At 34.4% G+C, this 14,657-nt stretch overlaps 1 protein-coding gene across 1 annotated transcript; it reads left to right on the top strand.

Moving 5' to 3' along the window:
* The first annotated feature begins 3,873 nt into the window (after positions 1–3,873).
* LOC145092377 (uclacyanin 1-like) lies at positions 3,874–5,038 on the top strand. Its single transcript, XM_079030306.1, has 2 exons — positions 3,874–4,104; positions 4,357–5,038. Exons 1-2 carry the CDS (start codon positions 3,930–3,932, stop codon positions 4,827–4,829), a joined length of 648 nt encoding a protein of 215 aa, XP_078886432.1. The 5' UTR covers positions 3,874–3,929; the 3' UTR covers positions 4,830–5,038.
* Positions 5,039–14,657: the final 9,619 nt, after the last annotated feature.

Below are 14,657 nucleotides of genomic sequence, written 5' to 3'. Positions count from 1 at the left end.
CATGACATTTGATAAAATTGATTTTCATTTATTAGGTTAGATTAAAAAAAATTCTAAATCAAGAGGTTTCTATGAACACCCATTACTCCAATGTAAAATCGCGCTTCACATGGACTAACGATACAAAATTTATTTTTTTCGTTAACATCGATACATCACATGTTTAGTTATTGTAAATAACTAAAATATCATACAACATACATATATTAAAAAATCCTAACAGGGTGCTAGACAAATAGAAGAATATTTACATAGAATTTATAACAATGAATTTATAACAATGATTTGATTTGATTTGTAGCCAACCCATCCAATTCAATTTAATTTTGGTGATAGTATAAAAAATAGTGTTCTTTCTTGGTTTAACTCTTATAAAGAGAGTAGCATTTTTGAAACTTCAATACAGGCCGTTTTGGTAGGGTCCCGGTGTGACACCGACAACACCTATTTCTTCTGTCCACAATGGAAAAAATTTGGTTTTCTTTTTATCTGTTTTCATCGGCAACACGTATTCCATCTCGGCAACAATTACTATGTATTTTTGTGTCCACCCATACTTCCATGTCTCCCAAAAATAGGTATGAATCACTACATGAAGACAGTTTTGTATAATAAATTGTTAAACACTTAAATGTATATAGTTAATGAAATACGATCCAACTTCATATAAGATAAAAAGGATACGTATGTATATGCATTTGATCAAATCCGATCATATTCAAATTATAGAGGTCTTGATGTGTTTTTCAATCTAATTATCGTAACCTCTAGTTGTAGATAATCAAGTTAAGTGTTTGTGTAAAGTTATTCTAATTTGGGATCAAGTAATAAGTTTTTGATAATCAAATTAGGAGCATCAGTGACAAAAACAATCATTTAAGAGAAAGCAAAAGTTGCAACATGTCGACTCATTTAAGAGAAAGCAAAAGTTGCAAAATGTCGAGGGGGGAAGGTTGGAAGATATAGATAGTGGTTCTGGAGTATGTCATCTTATTATTTATTTCTTGTGCCCCGAAAAATGATAACTCATTAGTTGGAATCCCTTAGAAATTAATTCTATGCAGGTGGTCAAATTAGAGAAAGAAAACTCAATTGGCTAAAATGAAAAAAAAAAAAAAAAAAAAAAAAAAAAAAAAGGTCATAACAAGTAGAGAGTAGAGAAGATGGTGGACTTTGTCTTCGTAGCCTCTTTGCTTTTAATATGTCACTTTTGCATAAATGGAAATAGTGTTTTCTTAAAAAATCAACAAGCTTTATCAGTTCGTGTTATTAAAGTCATACATGAGGATAATGAGTATTTGAATTGAGGCGTTTAATAAAAAAAATGTTTCAACACTTTGCAGCAGTATTCTTAGAGCAGTCGACAACCTTAGAGACAAAGGTATTGATTATTTATGTGTACAAAAGGTGGGTGAAGTGAGCCTTACATGATTTCTGAGAGAAAGTTTGGCTCGGAGAAAAAAAAAATTAAACACTTGATTTCCTAGGGTGTTTCACTTTGATCCAGATCAATTATGCTATAACAAATATAGATTCCGGTTATCGATTTGGCTCAATATCTTACATTGATAAAACCACATTAATTGATTATAGAGCAACCTTCTAAGAGATAGAATAATTTGATTCCCATTAAGGTGATTTTGCAACCTTGGCATATGCATCTTAATAAAATACGGATGAAGATAATTTGAATAAGAGAGGAATTGAAATGGATAAGTTAATGTGTGTTATGTGTGATTTACATATGAGAATCTTCAACATATCTTATTCTTATGCCCGTTGGTCAATTCAATATGGAATCAAATTGTGACAAGATGAGATATCGATAGATTGCGCTTCTACAACTTATCGGGCGTTAATGCTTGGGAAGCACAAAGTATGGTCATGACTCTCCAATGAAAATGCCTCCATGCCTGTTTGATCATGACAATGCATGCATTTTGAAACATAGAAACGAAGTCATTTTTTGTAATGTCAAACCCAAAAAAAATTGTCATCTTCGACTACATTGTCATGCAATTATTTTCTAAGATTTTCATAGAAGCTCTAAACTTGAAACCAATAGGTTGTTTGCGGTTTCAAAAAAAAAAAAAAGGTATGATTGTTTGGTTATAGAACCCAATTAATGCCATGTGTAGATATATTTGCTTAGCTACTTGCTACCTTTTTTAATATATAGCTTTCGTTCTTAAAAAATCCTTCATTTAAATCTTAAATTAAAATCTAAAAAACTAATATATTCATATTTATATTAAGAAGAACAAATTACACGGATGGTCCTTGAGCTTTTCAGTTTTTCCTTGATATGGTCGCTACGAAACTTTTTTCCCTGAAATGGTCCTTACGGAGCAAACATTGCACACAAAACGTCTTTATCACTAACTTTGTTAAAATATTCTGTTAAGTATATGTGAAAAGACGAACATACCCTTTGTTTTTTATTTTTTTTATATTTATTTTAATATGTTATTAACTTGAAATAAAAAAATGGGACTCTCTCTCTCTCTCTCTCTTTCTCTCTCTACCCTCACCACTCTCCCCTTTCCGTTTTTTTTTCACCACCAGCCAAGGAAGAGGCTGCCAGCCACCGGAACCGTCCCTTCTTTCCTCTTTCTGTCGCAATCCAGCTCCACAAACACCCCTACAACTGTTGTTGTCCCCATCGATCTCTGCAGAAGAAAGGATGTTGTTGCCTCCGATTTGGTCCCCCTCCACTTCCTTCTCCAGTCGAGTAGCATCACCCCAAACATCCTATGTGTTTTGTTCTGCTCGATCCTTGCCTCCCCTTCTCCTTCTATTTTATTGTCGGACAAAGAAAGAAGAACCGATGAGGGAGCTACCGGAGCAGCCCCTCGTCAGCACCGTCGTCGATACGAAAACCACCGGCTTCCACCTTTCCCTCTTCCTACTCTGATCGACAAAACCACCGGTAACCATTCCTTCCATTTTCTCGACGGCTCCTTGACCCTTCGATCCAGTTGCTTCCTTTCCCCTTTGATTGGTGGTCGCCGACGACGAGAAAAGAACCACAGATGGTCGTCGGAGGTCGGCTGCTCCTCCTCGCAATCTGCTTGACCACCAGAGCTTCCCGATCACCGGTTGCTGGATCTTTAGTGGATCTACCATCGATGCCCAAGCAAAGGAGAGAGAGAGAGAGAGAGAGAGAGAGAGAGAAGGACCATTTGTGGACAAAGAACAAAGGGTATTTTCGTCATTTATAATTATTTAACAGAATCTGTTAACAAAGTTAGTCATAAGGGCCTTTTGTGTGCAAGGTTTGCTCCGTAGGAACCATTTTAGGGAAAAAAGTTTCGTAAGGACCATATCAGAGAAAAACTGAAAAGCTAACGGACCATCCGTGTAATTTGTTCTATTAAGAATAGATGATAATATTCTAAAGGATTTATGGTAAATCAGATGATATATTTATATATATAATAACTATACAATTTTTTTTTTTAAATAATTCAACAACATATAAAAATGTTCATTGTTGCCATTCTATTCATTTCGTTGTTTATATAATCACAACTTATCATACATTTGGAACTAATTAACTATTTTTTTAAAAAAAAAAAACATATACAATACTATGTTTTAGTTACCGTCCATGTTCTTACAATTGATTATCTTATTTGATTATTTCAAATCACATAATCATTTTATTATAACACAACCCGAACATCCTTACACAAATATAAAAATATGATAGCACTTGTTCCTGATGTTCAAAAGTCAACTAATCCACATTCCCTCTACCAAATCAATTCGACGACCAAAATGCACAATACAACCTGGAATCAATGCATGTTCATCTAATAATTCATCACATAGAAAATCATCTTCATGTATATAAATATGTGATCTCCTTCAACCAAAAAACCCACATCATTCTTCTCACAAAAACTTTCGACCAAAAGAAGACATCAATGGCTCTTGCGATGACAACAAAGATTCTAATGAGCATCGTTGCAACAACGATGCTCATTGAATTGGCGCTAGCTGTGGATCACAGTGTCGGAGCGTCAAGTGGAGGGTGGGATACCTCAACTGACCTCGGTTCGTGGGCTTCATTGGAAACATTTACAGTAGGCGATAACCTAGGTATGTATTGTCTTTTTGACTCTACATTCAATTTGATATGACTTAATCCGTCATATGTATATAAGTGGTTTTTTTCTATTTAACAGAAAAAAATATGATATACGACTCTTTTCTCATTAAACTTTACTAATTTCTCCCTATTTATTTTTTACTTTGGATTTTCCAAACCATCATTTCATTATTATTTTTTTTTAAATATCATTTATTCAAATAACATTTAAGCCAATAATATGAAAGCGATTGTTCTTGCAGTTTTTAGTTATACACCAAACCACAATGTTTTGGAAGTGTCCAAGGATGACTATGATTCTTGCTCAACAAGTAGTCCAATTTCAAGTAACTCTCTTGCGCCTACTACTATCGCACTATCGGATGAGGGAAGCCGGTATTTCATCTGTGGCACACCTGGCCATTGTGATCAAGGAATGAAGGTTGAGATTAAAACAGTAGCTGCAGCATCGCCAGCACCACCAACAGCCACCACTCCATCATCACCGGCACCACCAACAGCCACCACCCCTGCATCTCCGACACCACCAACAGCCACCACTCCTGCATCTCCGACACCACCAGAATCTACTACCCCATCTCCACCATCACCACCGGCTTCTACCACCCCTGGAACACCTGTCCCTGCAAATCCATCACCACCACCTTCATCAGCTGAAACTGTAAAGATGACTGTTGTTTCAATGATGGGTCTAGGACTCCTCATGATGATATAAGATGATGGTTAATTCGTGTTTCTTCTATCCATGATTTCGTTGATGCATCTTGTTGGATTAATTTTATGTATTGTTGTTAGTTAAAGTTTCAAATTAATTACCAAGAGTTGTTGATAAATCCATTTTGTTGTTAAGTTTGTGTTATTGACTTGTTTATTTAATGATTATAACGTGTAATTTGTAATACAATTATAATTGATGGTTTCCTATATTGCTTTTGCTGCTGTTACGTACTGAACGGTATCCAAAAATGGTTTTGGTTAATATATGTGTCAAGAATCGTTGTATTTAGATTTCTTTTGAATTGCGAGGATTATTTGACAACTTATTACTTATCTCAATATCCCATCTATATGTCAAGAATTTTTATATTTATGTAATATAGGAAATACAATACACATGTCGAATATATGGTTTATAGGGTTTGGCTACATGGCAATGACATGTCATGACTACCTAACAAAAATCGGACGGTGAAGGTTTAATTTGGTCGTGTTTAAGCTGCGAGAGGCCCGAACATACCATGTTGCCTATGTGGTCATCAGTGTAATGTGGTCAAACGTAACTAAGAACCCTTTTAAGATAAATTCCAAGTCCTAGTTCTTCCCCTTCGTTTTAATTTATGTGTCGATTTCATTGAAAATATTGTGCTGTCTTATTTTATACACGTTTGTAACCCCCATTTGATTATCAATATATAAGTTTTGTTTATCCCCTTAGATGCACCCAATCTCACCCATTGTAGAATTCACCATCAATGTGCTAGTGACTATTGTATTGGTTTGCTTGCCATTTAAGTTTGGTATACCACAATGTGTTTGTTGTTCTTGTTGTTAGACATTGTTATATTTGTGTTGGATTTCGTGAACACTTTGTAGTGGTTGGAATATATTTGGATAGCTTTAAGTTGTTATTTGGATCCACCTCGAAACAACAAGCAACTAGGGTTGTTCAAAAACAATTGTATTTGAAAAACCGATACGAAATTATCTGATATCCGATATTTTCATATTCGGTTATTCCTTAAGTCTCTAGTAGCATTTCCTCTTTATAACGGCTCTCTTATATCTTTATATATACATATATATATGTTGAAGTATTCTTTCTCTATAAATCATCTTTTGAAAAGTTAATATATTCCCTAAATTTTTGAAACGTTGTAGACTCCATTTGGAAACCGATAAATTTAATAAACAAACCTAAACAACCAAAGCTAAATATTAATTTATATTTTGGTAACATGTAAAAAAATAGAACCCTACAAAATTAACGTCATACCACAACATCAGCTCACTGTCATATTGTATTAGTAAATCAGTTCTTATGAAATTCTCGTCCACTCTCCACGGCCTACTCCGCTATAAATGTTTCCTAGCTTGTGTTCGCGTATGAGAGAAAGGTAATAAATAAAATTTTCTCCTTTTGCGACAATCGAAGAGGTCAATACATTTTAATTGTTTCAGTACATCTTAATTGATTCGGCCTTTAATATTGTTGGCATATGGTTAGGAAGAAAAAGAAAGTCTAACAAACTGTTTGTGAATTTAATTGGGAAACAAAAGCTAACCTACTAGTACTAAGTTCATTTTTATTGTCTTTATTTTATTTGGTTTTACTCTTATTGGTTTTGTTTCTTTATATTGTTTTCTCAATAATTATTTGTCATTTGTAAAATAAAAATAAGTGTTATTATAACACTTTTTGATTGTAAAATTATAAATTATAAATTTATGTTATTATATTTATTTTGTTTTTTTACCTTATAATTTGTCCAAATATTTTGTTGTTTGACAAAACCTATTTGTCAATCATTATTTTGGGTTGCTAAACATAGAAGTTCTTCAAAGATCCCAGTGAGATTGTTTTCAATAAAAAAAATACCCTTACGTGTAGTGTTCATGTTACCAAAACACGATAAGAAATAAAACAGCGATCATCTCTTTGGGAATGCTTTGAAGTTTTAGTTTCGCCCTCTTAGTTCAGTAGTTCTAATGTTTGTGTTATGTCTATGATTACAATCTAAGCCTCATCTGAAGATCATGGTCCCTGGATACGAATAGCAGTTTTCTAAATTTTTAGGTATTTCGGATATACGATATATGATATATATTACTTCCTAATATATTTTTTTTTTTCAAAATGGAATAAATGGGAGTTGGGAGTTGGGTATAGTTTATTAACTAAAATTGGGCCTTTTTATTCATTTTTTAAGTCCGATACTACTAATTTAACTTTATGTTTTATCTAGTTATTTAAAGTAGTGATATGTTATAAAGCGTGACACGTTCAAAAAGGAATATAGTGTGAACCTTTTCATGTATTAAAGGCATTCATTTAATGTCAACCTTTTATGTATTAAAGATATTGTTTTTTTTCATCTTAACTATATTCGTTTAATAGTTAATTTAAGGAAAAAGAATTAGAAATTAGTCGACTTAAGAGAAAAAATATCAATAAACTCGATATATTTTGGTTTATGTTTTTCATTAGGAATAACTAGTAAGTTGATGTATTTCACTTCATTTGATATTTAGTCGATATAAAGGAAAAATATTTTGATTTATGGTGTTTATTTTGATTAAATGAATAGAATAATACTTGTTATATAGCTTTAAAATAATTAAATAACTTTTGTTTTGTAATTTTAGGATGTCTGAAATTTTATATACTAATTCATGTATCAATATTTATTATCTGAATTTTTTTAATATGGTTAATAGCATAAAAACCATGATATTTTGTCATTTTCCAACTTAACCATTATATTTTTATTTGAATTAAAAACACTCATCCATATTTGAATAAAAATTCTATCGCAACCACCCTGCAAATCAAACAGATAATGCCCCCTTATTTGTTCTACAAAAATCATCAATATTTTCAAATTATTCAATAGCAATCATTATTGTTTTTTGTTTTGTAATGATTATTTATATCGAAAAAAATTACTATATAAAACTATTAATCTTTTGTTCTTTATAAAAATAACAACCATATTGATATATGTCGATATCAAACTGCAAACTTCACTTTTTTTTAAATCATTCAGTTTCGGTTGTTATAATTAGTTTAATTTTTTAGGCTGAATTTTTCTAAATTAAATCATATAAATTAAAATCAAATGATTTTTCAACAAAAAAAAAAAAAAAAAAAAAAAAAAAAAAAAAAACAAACGAGCTTTATGATTTAGCATCATCATATATTAATATAGCTATCTGTTTATAGATGAAAAAGATAATTTTTTTTAATATATTAACAAAAAAACGAATAATGATTACGATGAATTTTTTTGAAAATATGGGTGGTTTTTGCAAAACAAGAAAGAATTACTTGTTTGGCTGACATTTGCAGGTCATAGTGGTTACCATAGATTTTTTTTATCAAAAATTGGGTAATATTTTTAAAACTGAATAAAATTGGATGGTTAAAATTGAAAAGTATCATCTTGTAAGAAATGGAGAGAAAAATAACAACCTTTGTAGCATTTGGTTCTTCACCGAGAGACTTAGAAGTTGTAGAAGAATGTGAATAAAATCCATTCCTTAGATGGACACCAACAAAAAGCCAACTTGATGTAGGATGTTAGCCTTGTGAAGCTGTTAAGCTTAAAGATAAAACCCAAGTTGTATCTTCAAGAGAAGTATGGTTCTAACACTTTTGCATGAAGATGGGAGAATGAAAGAAGAGAGTTATGACTTTTTCTTGGAAAGAATGCAATATTGAAAGCCTCATGCATAGTCTTAAAGTCAAGCTATTTAACAGTAAGGCTTTAGCACTTTAAGAACAACCATGTCTCTATTGTGTTATGCTTCATCATGTGGTTTAAGCATGATTCCAAGAGCCATGTTCTTTGTAACATCCAAAATTTCACAACAATTAAAACTTTTCAAAATCACCCATTTTATTAACATTGTTGCAAAAGGTTTTCAATACATTATTAAACAGAGTAATTTCCCAGGTTCATATCATAAAACACCAACGCGTGGAACGGTACGATCACGCCTTTGCCTTGCCACAGACTCTTGAAAACCTGAAACATAAAACCACAACTGTAAGCCCGAAAGCTTAGTGAGATACCCCCAGAATACCAACCACATATACGCCTTTCCAGGCCCTGACCTTCCGGTCCATGTGTCTCAGGGGACTTCCGTCCCTGCTGGGTAAACCTTCCGGTCCTACCCACGCCGACCTTCCGGTCCATCACACAACATAATCGCCTTCCGGCCCATAACATATTGCCTTCCGGCCCATGACATATTGCCTTCCGGCCCATAACATATATTGCCTTCCGGCCCATAAGCATAAAATGCATATACAACATAACGAATAATCATATAGCAGTTCATAGACAACAATCGATCAACAGATTACATATCATAGCATTACTCTAACAAGATACCGGTCTAGCCGGTCACTATCATAACATTACCCTATGAATCAGTCAACATACTAAATGCATACATACGCCTTTCCAGGCCATGACCTTCCGGTCCACATAGTAATGCCTTCCGGCCCATAACATGTATTGCCTTCCGGCCCATAACATATAACAACTGACAACTACCCGGATTTCCATCCGATAAAAGGGTTGGCATTGGTGCCATAAACCCTAGCGATATAGTGAGGATAACTCACCTCGAAACTGCCGACTGAACAGATAGCTCAAGCTGCTCCGATCACTGATACGATCTCCACCTCTGGACAGTCACCAATGCACTGAACTCAAACAATAACAACAATTACCAAAATACCCCTGGAACCACTGGTAAATCCTTGGTCAAAGACAAGGTCAAAGTCAACCCCTGACTGACCCTACTCGCCGAGTCAACCCTATGACTCGCCGAGTCCCCATACTCAGAACTTCACTCAACCCGCGACCTAACTCGCCGAGTCACCCCAAGACTCGCCGAGTTCGACCACCCTGAGTCCACTCGCCCTTAACTCACCGATCCCTTAAGATTCCCTTCCTACACGTCGAGTATCCCCTTTTTACTTGACGAGTTTCTCCTGGAAGAATCGCGGGGCCACCCCGACTCAACTCGCCGAGTCTGAAGAACAACTCGACGAGTCCCAGTTATTCTTCAAGCTACTCGCCGAGTCTGTTCATCGGACTCGGCGAGTCCATGCCATGCAACCGCTCAAACCGCCTTCTAAGGTCAGAACTGCTCCGACCATTCATAAGTCTGGCCTTCCTAGACTGATCCACCACGTAAGGTCCTCATTTTGGTGCTCATGATACACCCCATGATTCATAACATACATATTGACCTAAGGCATAAGGATTCCAATCCAAAACCTTCATCAATTCCTGAAATGTACAGGCATGGGACATTCTGGACCTCCAAAGGTCCCAATACAGAGTCACAATCGTTTGGGGGACTAGGGTAGCATTCAATCTAATCACAAAAGGGTTCCACAAACCCTAATTCCATAAACACATCAACATAGCAGAGTATACTCGAATTCTTACCTGGATGATGTATTCTCTGTGTCCCCAATCCTCAGAATGTGACTCCCTTGCTGCTCCTTTAGCCAATCCCTTCTCTTCCTTGCACAACCACTCTTCTATAATCAACAATGGCCTATAATCCTTGCTCCAGATGCACACAATCGATTTAGGGTTCTTCTCAGAAGGCTAAACTGAACAATGACGGCCAATGAGTCCTTTTTATACGTCCCAAACCTGAACGGTTAGGGTTTTCGCTAAACAGCGTAGACTCGCCGAGTCCATATCTGGACTCGTCGAGTCCAGTCGCGAACCCGCGACCCGGTCTGCGATCCTACTCGGCGATTCTAGGCTCCAACTCGCCGAGTCCCCTCTTAAAACACCCCCAAAATCATAATTATATCAATATTTGGAATTCCGGGCTGTTACATTCTTTTGATTAAACAATTTAAAAGTCCATCCTCCTTCATCCTTGTCTACCTATGGTTTTACCAAGGGAAAAAAAGCATTCTTTGTAGACTTTATAAAGCCTTTTATAAAATATAAACCTTAACATTTTAGTAAAAGACAAAAAAGTTTTTCTAATCCAAAATGTTGTATATGACTTAACAAATCATATCATATGATATATTATGTTATTTGCCATTGAAAATTATTATCTCCACAAAATAAATAATTTCCAGTTAATTATACGAGTTAATGAATATTTTTTAAAATCAAATTCTAATAAATAATCAGTTGTATCAAATTGTTGTTAGTGTTGATGGGTTTTTTGGCTATAAGAACATCCTATGTGCTCATACAAACCCTAATGCTTGGATCTAGGTTTCTCTATTGTACATGCAATTTATCCAAGACTATAAACCCTAAATCTAGCATATGATAATCAATATAACATATAATTAGGGTTTAGATCATACCTTGATTGTTATGTAGCAATAACAAGCTCAAATCCTCCTTGTATTGACTTTAGAAAGCTTAGAGTCACAAATGCACTCCTCTAATGGTTCACAAACACCAAGAGCAAGAGGATGAAGAGGAGGAGAGAAGGAGGCTGCCCAAAACGTGTGGAAACCCTAGAAGAAAGCTTATCCACGTTTTTTGGGGCATAAGGGCTCTATATATAGTGAGGCTATTAGGGTTATCTAACAAGGAAACCCTAATTTGGATGCTTAAGCCCTAAGCAACCCATGGACTCCTTTCCTTAAAGGCCTTGGACGATTTCTAATGGGTTTCCCCATAGAATTCGTCCACTCCTTAATATAAGGCAATCCATAGCCCAAATTGCAATTATCTTATAATTACAATTCCAGTCCCTTAAGTTTAATTAATCTCTTTTAGTCACAAAACTAATTACCAATTAATTCTTGACTAATATTAATTAAACAATATGATTTCTCCTTTAATATATTATTCTCATAATATATTAATAAATCATATTTAATCCTTTCTCTCCATAATTCATCCTATCAAGTTGCTTTGGTGAAGGCAACCCAAAAGGACCATGCACCATCGGGTCAAGTACATACCAAAATAGTTATGGACTTAGACACTAATCCAACAGTCTCCCACTTGGATAAGTCTAATAACTATTTTGCGTATGACTTCAGATCCTGATCTGCAATCGTAGCTTTCCAAAGCCGCTATCAACTCTGATCCTATCAGATACGCGTGTCCTTTAGATCAGGGATCATATATTCCTCCATTCTAGATATCGTAAGACATGATTTCTAATAATTCTCTCTGTACTATTTCTCGACTTCCGATTTATGACGACTGACTAATTGAACAAATCAAATTAGCCCTAGCCCGGCCGAGCATTTACGTTTGTCATCACTAAATCATCGAGGGGCCCAAAGATATCGCTTTTATCCTACTTTGGATAAAAGGAACGGATAAACTTTGATTCAATGCTCGCTTGCACTTACTCACCGAATCACACACAACAATATGTTTTATAACACCAAGTTGCTGGTGCGTTTACATATTATCAATGTGCAACCGATTTGCAAGATACAATTCACACATCTCGGTTTCAAGAATATAAGATGTTATCGTCTCACCAATCACTTATGATACAATTCATGGAGTGATCCAAGTGAGCGTGGGTTTAATCCAATGCTCAAATCATATTCATAAGCACTCATGAACGTTGCAGCAAACATTTGCTTATGTCTAATACTCTTTAGACAATCCACACACCAATTCACGACAGTCTTTATTCATACCTACTTCCAACATATAAACAACCGTGGCCCGTTCGAATAATTTGACTGTTCTAAACCAATTAAATTATTCAGGAAGTCAAAACATGCAAAGTGAAACACAAGGATAATACTAATCCCATATGGCCTCAAACCTTTGAGTATAAATAAAACACCTTTTATTTATCACCATTTTGATTAGTCATTATTTTTTGTTTCGGGTAATCAACTTCTTACTTGAATTAATACTACACTTGTCCCATGCTCTTAGCATGTACACAATGTTTACCTATGGTTCTTACTTTGTGAAATAGATCAAACGAACACATTTCCAATCATACTCATTTCACAACTCCAAATCCTTTTTCATAAGTGAAAGAATATCAAATTCTTGCCACTTATAGAATATGTTAGATTCTAACATTTTATGCAACGATCATTTTGTAATGTCATAGCACAAAAGTCACAATGACTATTGCCAATGAAATTACAAAGTCCTCTATCAGAGATTGTTACAAGACAATTCCTTAGATATGATGTCTCTCACTCAAAGTACATTCCTTTGAACATCCTTTTGCATAAAATTTCTAATCTAGACTTAGATTTTCAATATTCAATTCCCAATATGGACATGTTTCCATATTTTCCATACGACAACTCATTCTTAATAGAATCTTATCTATTCATAATAATGTTGATATGGTCCATTCAATACTATACTTCCAACTACTCACAAGCGACCAATCCTAGGCAAACTTTGGATTGTCCTTTGATAGTTGTTTAATTATCTTAGTCAAAACCGATTCTTGTCCTTTTTCCCTCTACATGCGCTAGACATTTGGAAAATTTTAGAATGGTCAAATATTATAGCATTTGCAATCGATCCTATACCCGAAGCGTATGGGACACGACGCATAATGTCTTACATAAAGATTTGATACTTTATCAATCTTCTACCGTAATATTTTATGTGCTACGTTCTCAAAATTCGAACTATGAAGAGGAATGTCGTAATCATAATCGAAATTTGAGAACACACTATGTTTCCTTGACTAAATTATTAACATTCCACAACCTAAGCCTTTAGATTTGAAATGAAGCATAATATTCTCTCCCTTAATTATAGCAAAACAACTTTACAACCCTTGTGATTTTGCAAGGTATAACTCTTGTTTTTCTATAATTAATATTGCTAATTTGCAATACTTTCCATAATAATCATACAATCATAACATTTATACTCCCACTATCATGATGATTATTATAAACATAACACTTATGCTCCCACTAGCTTTGACATGTATTCAGAAACCAGCTTAACTTCCAGAAGAAAAACAATACTTATTGAATTTCTTAAGTTCATGTTTCTAATACCTAATGCTTTGATAATCCTTTATCTACGCTTATACACCTTTCCCTTAGATAGCTCATATGTGTGTCTAAACAATTTAGACTAATTGCCAAATCTCACAATTCGAATCATGGAAAGGGATACCGTAACCATAATCGAATTCGAGAATACAATTTCACAATCACTATCTTTTTTAAAATCTTTCTTAGTGAAAGCATTTCTTCACAGTCACTTTCATGAAGGATGGAATCTTATGACACTTATATTTTAATGGTGTATGTGTTCCTATCCATGTGAATTTGTCAAAACCAAAGTTTACGACAAATTCAAACTCATATGGACCGAACTTTCTTAATCTTGATTTCTTGCCTTATGGTAGTACAATTGCCCACCATGTCTTCCAAGTAGTTAAGCAGCTCACCTTTTCCTATCAATGTACTTTTCATTGATCAAGGTGCCTACCTTTTATGCGTTCAAGTGAGAACTCATAGAACTCACATGCATAATTAACTCAATTGGAACGGCACAGAAACAAAATAGTGTTAACACGATAGGTTGTAAACCTCAACTCGTGTGCTAGTGATGATCGATAAGGTTTATTTTGAATTGTTCTTGAAACCTTTCAAGACCATTAAGACTCCCACTGACTCCTTGACATATAAGATTCTCTTGTCAATAAACATTTCTTGACAAACAAATATTCAAGAGTTAGTGTAGTTTTTATCAAAACACTTCATAAATTGGTCCTAGTTGGTCTTTGTCTTATCCAAGACATCACAACTTTCCACATTTGATGAATGTTATAAACCTTCTTAATACTTATCACT

The sequence above is a fragment of the Lactuca serriola genome, chromosome 3, assembly GCF_051521515.1.
Source record: "Lactuca serriola cultivar US96UC23 chromosome 3, Lser_US96UC23_V15, whole genome shotgun sequence".
Classification (NCBI taxonomy): domain Eukaryota; kingdom Viridiplantae; phylum Streptophyta; class Magnoliopsida; order Asterales; family Asteraceae; genus Lactuca; species Lactuca serriola.
This window is presented reverse-complemented; position numbering and strand designations above follow the sequence as displayed.